Source organism: Eptatretus burgeri, chromosome 5 (assembly GCF_056783735.1).
Source record: "Eptatretus burgeri isolate ZD-2024b chromosome 5, Ebu_testis_v1, whole genome shotgun sequence".
NCBI lineage: Eukaryota > Metazoa > Chordata > Myxini > Myxiniformes > Myxinidae > Eptatretus > Eptatretus burgeri.
Genome location: NC_140965.1, coordinates 8,519,496 through 8,529,888, shown reverse-complemented (window position 1 = coordinate 8,529,888; position 10,393 = coordinate 8,519,496). Strand labels below are relative to the sequence as shown.

General features: G+C 45.9%; 1 protein-coding gene across 1 annotated transcript in view; it reads left to right on the top strand.

Annotated features, from left to right (window-relative positions):
* Window positions 1-1,942: 1,942 nt before the first annotated feature.
* The window catches only part of LOC147025805 (vesicular glutamate transporter 1-like), a 77,247-nt gene continuing 68,796 nt past the window's right edge, over window positions 1,943-10,393 (top strand). The window contains exon 1 of the mRNA XM_085880641.1: window positions 1,943-2,346. Within this exon, the coding sequence (XP_085736767.1) occupies window positions 2,258-2,346 (89 nt within the window). The 5' untranslated portion in view covers window positions 1,943-2,257. The remainder of the gene's footprint in view (window positions 2,347-10,393) is intronic.

Sequence of the window (10,393 nt, the reverse complement as noted above, 5' to 3'; positions counted from 1 at the left end):
GGCAAATAATATCGGTTTAACCGAGAATATGCGCCAATAGATAATAAACAACTTGCATATATATTTACTTTCCATATATATATATATATATATATATATATATATATATATATATATATATATATATATATATATATATATATATATATATTTCAGATGCTTAATTCATGGTACACCCATGATGACAATTGGTGAAAATACATAGATTACAGACACATTGAAATAAACATGAATGTTGTTGTTCGTCTTTCAGCTGCTCCCGTTAGGGGTCGCCACAGCGGATCATCCGTTATGATCCGCATACTGATTTGGCACAGGTTTTACGCCGGATGCCCTTCCTGACGCAACCCTGGTCGCCTCTTACGACACAGGGATAAGGATGGGGTTTCACCATGATTCCGGGCTGCCCTACACCCTCTCATAGCGCGGCCCAGTGCAGAGCCCCCGTCTTCAAGCGATCCTCCAACCCAAGCCTCCGAGTAGCCAGATTACAGGCGCACACCACGACGCCCGGTGAAATAAACATGAATGTATACTCCTGTAACATAAAATGCAATAGTTTACATATGTGATAATTTTGAACCATTTGTTGTTTTGAACATATCATGTATTTATTCTTCTGTCTCTTTCTTATTCCAGACTGACTTGAAACATGGCATCCAATGAAGCAGAGGGGTCTCTTCAACTGTGGAAAATCCAAAGAAAATATTATCTCTGCCAAGCCCCAACGCCTGCATACTATCATAGACAGTAGCAAAATCCGTAGTGATGGGTTGCATGTAGAACTAGAGCATAGACTAGCTGATGATCCTAACACTGCACTCTCATGTCACAAAAGTTGTGTTTCGACATATACGTCAAAGATCCACATCAAAAGATTTGTGGAGGCAAATAGCAACGAAAGCAGTGGAACACCCCCTCCAAAAAGAACACGTCGATCAGAAATTGCCCAGTTTGATTTCTTGGCACACTGCTTATTTTGTGGTGAGGTGTGTGAACCAGCCCCCGACCCACGTCATCCTCATAGATGGAAAAGAGTAGTCCATTGCAGAACTGCTGAAAGGGGGCCTGGCATGAGGAGCTTCAAATATTCCATTCTGGAAGTATGTTCCATTCGAGAGGATGAAATTGCCCAGCAGGTCAGGATACGGGTGCAAGGAGCTGTCAGCGACCTTCGTGCAGCAGATGCACAGTACCACAAGGAGTGCATGACAAAGTTCATGGGTCCGAGAGGTAGGATGTATGCCCATCGGAAGTCGGAGCATCACAAAGATGAATGTGCAGATCCTGCCTTTGCGGAGGTCATCCATGAACTCAGCAATGACCCAACATGGATCTGGAACTCTGTTGAAGTATACAACCTATATGTATCTCTTCAGGGAATTCAGCTGAAACGACACATTGATTGAACATCTTTCAACACATTTTGGGTCAGACTTTGTAGTCCTCTCCGGAGTTGGGGTTGCAAGCATTCTTGTGTTCCAGAGCAAAGCTTCTCATCTCCAAAAGATAATACCCGGTGATAATGACCAAGATGATTTGGACATCCGCAAAGTCGCAGCAAGAATAACAAAGGAGACAAAACAACTTGTCCCTGACTTGAACAGTTATGCGACAGAAATAAGTGCTGACATCATTCATGATGATTGTAGTCCGACCTTGCTTCATCTCCTCTCACAGATTTCACCAAAATTAGGAGACACCTTGCAGGCTTCTCTCATCGGCAACGGGATCACCAGCACCGTGAATCATCGAGCAACAACCTTGCAAGTATCTCGAGGTCTTTTGATGAAGGACAAGAGCCTGATTGACAAGTGTTATGGTTTCGGAATCACCTGCTCTTATGACGAGGTGATAAGGTTCATTGGTGCTTGTTATGGATCCAAACAGACAAGCAATATGTCAGCCTTTCGTGATGATGTATGGTCCTCCAAGTTGTCAAACAAGATTACAGCTGCACCTAAAGTGAAGACACTTCCTCCCACAACTGAGTCGTTCCTCCAGCATGTACACCGGGCACATTACCAGCCGCTCATCTGGAAGTCTGCTTTGTCCCCTGATCCACCCAGTCTGGATCCTGTTCGGTTTGGCTGGTCGAAGGAGGAATCTGGTCAGGGGTTGGTTCCAGTGACAGTGGCAGACAAGGTGCCACCTGTTCCTGTTGAAGTTCTGCAAATCATCCAAATGTGGATGTTCGTCAAACACGCCATGCTCAACAGCCAGATGTGGATGTGTTGTGGCCCCACTCGCCTGCTCCATGTTCTGCAGCTGCAACAGAAGTGATGACTGCTGCAATGAGCGAACAAAACCCGGAAACTCCCACGCCGATGACGAATCCGATGACACGTAAGCTTAATGACTATCTGTTGTTATTTCCTTTCAGCTATCGCATATTTCAATTTTGTATCAAATATTACGATGTTTATGTGTGGAAAAATGTATTTTGTGTTCGAAAGAAGGGAATATTGGTTCAAAGATTAATGAAAATAACACAATATGATATAGTATAGGTCAAATAAACGTGTTGTGTGCACAGTACTTGTGTGTATTCAATATTGAAGGATTTAATACTGTCCGAAAAGTAGGCATATTTTGATTAACGATTCATTTTTTAAAATGTGTATAAAAAAATTCCCCAAGGGTGCGACTTTGGCACCCTCTTGATAGTGTTACGGTGGTGGAAATTCACAGAACACCATTCAGGTTCCCCAGAGATCAGTTATTTCGATAAGTATGTGTTTCAGGTTAGATTCCCCCACTGATGTATAACGGGTTCGTGTGCCGGGCTGTGAATCTTTGAGGTCGCTGTTATTCTTTTCTGTCTTTTATTTTCAACAACATCTCAACAACGCTATCAACTCCACAACACCGCCATCTTCTCAACAGTGCGATCAACATCGCGACACCATCACGCCCTCCTCAGCAACAGCGGCAAAATGCCGTTGTCGCAGACACGCTGCACCACATTGGAAGCCATATTCCACCGTCCGTGTGCAATCAGCCGCTTCGCGGCTGATTTGCATATTCAGATCAAAATGAGCTCTGCCTCGGAAAAAGCCAGCCAATCCGAAATGGGGTTTCCACCAGGGGTGAAAGGGCAGAGGTGAAAGTAGGCGGAGCCAGTCTCGGGTGAAGGTTCGAAGGGGCGGGCACCCCCACCCGATAAAAAGGGTGGAGTCTCGGCGCCAAGAACCAGTTGGAGTTGGAGTTGAGTTGGTGGAGCGTCAAGAGCGAGTTGGGCGGGATCGAGGCGCAATGGCAGAACGACAGAGTTTGGAATCGCTGAAGAGAAAGGCGTATCGAAGCTGCGTCGCGGTCCGGGAAGACGGCCCTGAGAGCTTCGAGCGGTGCTGAGGGATGAACGGGCCCTAAAAGAGCATCAACTTTCAGAGAGTAAGGCCCGTTCGCTCCTCTGAAGCGTCGTCGGCCAAGCCCAATTGACCAGGCCGTGGGGAAGGCCAAGCAACCAAAGAAGGCCGCCCGCCAAGCTGCTCAAGCCGCTCAAGCGACTGGCGCGTTTCGCGACGCCCCAGGTGGAACAGAGACATAGGGGTCGCCGACCCGAAGACCGTCGGGTCGTCACCAAGGGGTGGCCAGGTAACAAACCCGGTCTCTTGGAGTCCTTCGGTCATCCCGGCTCTGAGTGCCATTAAAGGCTCACGAGCCCTATTTCTTTTCCTTGGGTTTTGTATGAAAGTCTGTGGCACCTTGTCTCATTAAGTAGAATTGCTGGTTCAGTGCATGATTGCGTGTACATTATCGCATCGACCTCGGCTGTTGGCTTTTTGCTCGTATTGTCCCCCATCCCCCCCCCCCCCCCCATTGATTACGTGCTTACTGTAAATAAATGCTCCATTGTTTAAATGTCGATCTGTTCATTGCATCATTTTCTGCCATTGACTGCCACGGCGCGCTCGAGATGTTAACTGGCTATAAAGGCCGATAAAAGTGATAATCTGGTCCAATGGCACTTGGCGATTTAAAACCGCTCGGCTTCGCACACGGAACGAGTACGCTTAACGGCTCGTTCCGTACAAGTTCCCGTCGAGGTATAAACTCTTGGTATTTCTGTCCGCGCGAATAGTTAGGTATATAGACAATTCGGCAATTAACCTTGTAGCACGTGGACAGAATAATTGACAAGTTTATGGTGTGTTAAAAGGCACCCGTAGTTGGTTTCCGGGGTTGTCCAGAAAGCTACGACTGGATTCCGGCCTTCTGTGGGTGCGGGACTGCGATTGGACTGAAGCGATCATGCGAACGCCGACGCCGGCGGAAATCTGTAACAATATATTATCAGTAGATATCAAACACCAAGAAACAACAATTAAACATTGTATTTACCAATAAACACACCTCATCCCAATATCATACTTTTTCCACTGGACTATTATGAGAGGAGCAGAGGGAGATCATACGAAGAGAGTTGTCATTCATATAGCCTGATCCGTAGTTCCTGATAACACTTTCGAACCCTGTACGATCAATGCTGAGGATGCGTTCAGGTCGCCGAGAATCAAAAGTTGGTCATGAGGGGAGACCGATGCTTCAAGAGACTCCAATTGTTCAAAGAAGGTGTCTTTCTCTGAACTTGCAGAAACCACAGTAGGGGCGTATGCCACAATCAGAGAAAAGGTGCCATGTCAATGCTTTAGGTGAACCATAAGTAGATGGGCTGAGACAGGGAGCCATGACATCAATGAGCGGCTCATATCATTTGCCAGTAGTAGGGCTACCCCATAGCTGTGCTGTGACTTCTCTGAACGGATGAGGCTGTAGTTCCTGACTTGCTGCTCTCCACTGCCAGGTATTCTTGCTTCACAGGCCTGCTACTGATATTCGGAGCCTTGTTACTTCACACACCATAGCTTCCAGATATCCTAATTAGGCTAATGATAATACATTCCATGTAGCGATACGTCGAGTATGCCAAATTGGTGGAGCTGAAGATGTACCACTTCTCAAACTACCACCTCCCCGAGAAGGGTTTTTGGGTGGAAGGCATCATGCTTGCTGGATAACCAGCCCAGAGTTGTCCTACAGGTCCGAGATAGTTTGGAGCTGTAACCAAAGTGCCATAAATATTTGCCATCATAGAACAGTGTAGGGGGATTGAGCCTTGATACTTCATTCCCTTGGGACAGGGGGAACGTGAAGTGCAGAAGACAGATCCAGTTCTTCATAAAGTTGAGTAATGTGCCTCCATCTATGTCAGACATTGCTGTTGATCCCAAAAGGAAATCATATGCCAATGAGTGGTTCAAAGCATCTCTGCTGCCCAGTGCCAGGCTATTTAACCCAAAGCTAGGGATTTTAAATCGGAGTTGATCTTCTCTGAGGTGGGCTGCCATCCAAGGCTGACGGGCCCCAGCTGCCCAGAGCAATCTGGTTTTAGGTGCAAGAAACCCGCCTTTATCACCTCTGCCATTGGTTAGAAACGGCCCACGACACGTGGCAAAAGAGATGGGCTTTGTTTAACTGCAAGATGAGTAAGTGATTGGAAAATTGAATGAACTCAAGATAAAATGTGATCCAGTTTTTTACAGGTGTAAGCATCATGAGAGATCCAGGTGAATCCGTGTTTGTCTCTCCTTCTGAACCAAGAACCATATTTCCGCAGGGCGCTCAAGGTTCGGCAACAGCCCCCTTCTGGTAAAACTACCAAAATCACGAATCACTGCTCACCTTCACTCTTTTGTTCCTCTTTTTCCCGCCTTTGGAATAAACTCCCTCACTCTGATCAATCGCATTTTTCCCTCCAGCCATTCATAACAGCTGTTCACCACCACCTCTTATCTTCCCCAATCCAAATCCTCAATCTTTTCTACCCCCATTAATCCACCCCAAATCCACCTCATACAAATTCTCTGCTTTCCTTCCTGAAAGTCCCTGCAGTGTCCATCTTGTATACTCTATGTTCCCCGCCCCATTCCCCTCCCTTCCACAGAACTCCTAATGTCTCTGTTCCCTGCTGTTTTGTCCTTCGCATGCCCCTCTTGTCTCATGCCCCCCTTGCTGTGTGTTGTGTGTTAGCTCTCCTTCGAGCCTTGACAAGGTATACAAAAAAAAGAAGAAAGAAAAAAAAAAAGAGTACGTAAGTTGCTGTGTTGTCATGATTTACACCAGGCAGAATTCAAACATTTATTTTGCAAATATGTTTGTAATATTCATGATAATACATTTTTATAAGCAAATGAAGTTGAAGGTTTAAGTTTGAAATTTTGTTTTTTTTCCGAATTTTTTTCAAAACAAATACCCTAAGGACCTACACACGAGAGAGTGTATATATATCTCTCTCTCTCTCTCTCTCTCTCTCTCTCTCTCTCTCTCTCTCTCTCTCTCTCTCTCTCTCTCACTCTCACTCTCACTCTCACTCTCTCTCTCACTCTCTCTCTCACTCTCTCTCTCACTCTCTCTCTCACTCTCTCTCTCACTCTCTCTCTCACTCTCTCTCACTCTCTCTCTCACTCTCTCTCTCTCACTCTGTCTCTCACTCTGTCTCTCACTCTCTCTCTCTCACTCTCACTCTCTCTCTCTCTCTCACTCTCTCTCTCTCTCTCTCTCTCTCTCTCTCTCTCACTCTCTCTCACTCTCTCTCTCTCGTATATATAGTTAGGGCAACGAGTACCGAGTGTATTATGAAGTGCAGAAGACAGATCCAGTCTTCTGCACTTGTGGTGAGGGGGTTAATCCCCGTTTCTCCTCGGAAGAGCCGGACCTAGGGCCACCGCTCACAATTAACTTCGTGGTATGGTGGCTTGCTTTGCAGTCATGAACGCGAATCAGTTAACCACGAGTTCCAGTGTCCACCGTCTAATTTTATCGTTTAACTCGAGTTCACGTGGCTTCCTGAATGGGGAGCGCGCCCTCGGCAAAGCACCAATCTTATCTTGGTTAGATCTTAATTGGGGCGGCCGAGCGTTTACCGCTGGTGCGTGCCGAGTGTGGCAGGTCAATGAGTTTGATAATTACCTCCCAGTCTATCTAAGTTCGGACAATGCTGGAACAATGGAAGGAAAGGACAAGCACGGACAGGTTGAAACGTCAACAAGGAATTTATTAATAAGGAAAAAATAAATAAACTGAAGAACGTTTTATTTCTTTGTGGTGAAAATAGGTAAATTCAAATCATTCAAAATAATCGCAAGCAAATGCAGAATTAAACAGGCACTGATAGAAAAAGAGCAGATGCTTATCACTATGCCTTACTTCACGATTAAACACGAGACGAGGGTACGCAGCAGATCATTCAGGGGGGAGAGAAATCCTGTCTCGGCTTACCAAGGTAGAAGTCGTCATGTGTCAAATAAAATGTCCTGAGATGTGTGAGCATGCATTGGTCCGCTGCCAGCACCCTGCCTCACCGTGCACCCACCCGCAAACAGGCTTAAACACCAATCGAAGTCACATCCTCACCCCCAGGAACCAGGGATACCAAGAATCAGGAACACCAAGAACAGGTCTCAAGCAGAACCAACAGGAACGGTCCAACCGTCATCCACCATCAGGAGACACCAGGAGCTGCAACCAACGGACAGCTGTAAAGAGCTGTGAGGTGCTGAGGAACTGTGAGGTGCTGTAAGATGCTGAGGCACTGTGAGGAACTGTGAGGTTGTCACCAGTTGTCAGAGCTGCAAGGCTGCAAGGCCGTTACCAACTGTCACAAAACAAACTGTTTGTCGCCAGTTCACCAACCGTCTGAGTGGAACTGACTGGAGCTGAAAATAACCATCACCCAAGTGTCACGAACTGTCAGAAAAACGGTCCAACTGTCCTTTTTATAGGCCGCCAGTCTGGGCGGAGCCTCAAGCAGACTTCAGCCAAATCCACCTTGCCTACTGGCTCATTGTTACACGTGACCAACCATCAACCTCGCGATCATTCCTTCCTCATTCAGCCCGACATGAACAAGAGCCAGCCAGCAACTAGAGCTGCCAAATGGGGCGTCAAACATCGATGGAAAAAGGTGGACGTCAACGTCGGTGAAAGAGGTGGGTGAGGTAAATGATCCACAGCCATATTTGACCATCAGAATAACTGCTCAGGGAAAGCCCACGGTGTGCTTAATCAAATGTCCTGCAAATCCAAGGTGTAAATAAATCGTTCACTTCCAAGTCAATGTGTCCTGATGGAAAGGGGGTAGACGAGCCTCCATTGGGCTAACGGCTGTCTCATGTACATGAATGTGTCTGTTGTAAAGAGAAAAAGGCCATCCTATAAGAAGGTGAATCTATTCTACACCCTTCTCCAATGCATCAAAGTTAGAATCCCACCAGACATGGGGATGGGTCTATCCGAGACATGCATTGAGGGAAATAACTATCTGAGGACCTAAATGTTTGTATGCATTTGTCGGATCCGATTCTGGAACCCATAACTATATATGTATATGTATATGTATATATATATATATATATATATATATATATATATATATATATATATATATATATATATATATATATATATATATATATCTTCTTCTTCTTCTTTCGGCTGCTCCCGTTTGGGGTCGCCACAGCGGATCATCCGTATGATCCGCATAGTGATTTGGCACATGTTTTACGCCGGATGCCCTTCCTGACGCAACCCTGGTCGCCTCTTTTGACACAGGGATATGGTACACCTATTTTAACCAGGGCATACACCGGGCCCAGTACACTGGTACTCATTTCGCCGACCTCGGAAGGATGACAGGCTGAGTCAACCCCCTGATGTATTAATTCAGTGGCCCAACGGGGCTTGAACTCAGGACCTTTTGGATCCCAAGCCGCTGCCATAACCACTGCGCCAACACCAGGATATATATATATATATATATATATATATATATATATATATATATATATATATATATATATATATATATATATATATATATATATATATATATATATATATATATATAGTTGAAAGTGTGTCTGTCTGTGTGTGTGTTTCTCTGTGACCTATGCACGCGAAAAGTACTGGACTGATCCTCACCAAACTTCACATGCTGACAGAACATGTACCCGGGAGTGTCCAGATGTAAAAGAATTGTACTTCCGACTTCCGGTTTCCGAATTATGACGTCATCACCTGATTTCGTAACGTTAATGTTTCAAGTTCAGCCGATTTGCATGGGGCCAACGCCATTTGCAATAGAAAAAAAAAAGAATAAATGTACTGGATTTTTATTCATCATTTTCACTGCAGGCTTCTTGGTTTGGTCCTTCTTGAGAAGACCCCCCCCACCCCCCAGCCATGCATCACACAATCAGGAGGAGAGCAGTTGCTGATGTAAACTGGCACAGCCTCCCAACAAGCGCACAAAATCTAAATCTCAGAGGTAGAAATGGGAGACACCAGGTGGGCAGCACATCTGAGTATCTGAAGGCAAGAACGCAAGAAAATAAAATCAGGCAAGATCTTTGGCCCATAAATCTGCTTGTCATGAGCGAGAGACTGAGGGTGAGCGTCCTCTTGTGCCAATGATGTGGAGAACCTTCGACTGCACTGCTTCAAGGGGACAAGACGAGTAACAGCAGCAGCAATCCATGCATATAGGGGAAGCCATCCATATTCCGTGTAACCTGGAGGAAGAAGGCCGTTTTCGAGACTTGTGTTCGACTGAGGAAGGATTCTACTCCGTGGAGAATTTCGAGGCGACGGCCGGCTTTGGAGTCCATCTTGGAGGTATGATCTGCCCACGACAGGTTATAGCAGATGGTGAATCTCAGGAGGTCCCAAAGTCTGTCCGTCTCCCGGAGGCTGACCGTCGGGACGATACAATCTGGGATTTCCCAGTCAGTCCTGATGGAGGGACAAAACGACAACGTGGCATTGTTGCTTCGTCAAAACATGTTGCAGGTAAATGAACAGTTCCTTATTCACGGGGGATCAGCAGAGAGGGATGTGCTGAGCTGCAGCCCACCTGGATGAGGGTTGATGAACTTTCTGACATATTGGGTGAACACCTTGGGTTCACAGGTAGCCCGAGACATGAAAGCCAGGAGGAAAAATGGTTAATCGTGACGTCATCCGACCAAATGTCATCACAAAGTACGTGCATTTTCAGGATGACGTCAATGAAGTAGTCAGAAGTCCGTTAATCGATTTGAGATAAGAACCCAGTATGTACTCGTGCTTGCGTTGGACAAGAAAGACATCGTGTTTTACAGATGAGCGAAAATACTCGTGTTACATTATGACGTCATTACATTATATATTTCTTCTTCTTTCGGCTGGTCCCGTTAGTGGTCGCCATAGCGGATCATCCATATGATCCGCATAGTGATTTGGCACATGTTTTACGCCGGATGCCCTTCCTGACGCAACCCTGGTCGTCTCTTACGACACAGGGATATGGTACACCTATTTTAACCGGGGTATACACCGGCCCTGTATACTGGTA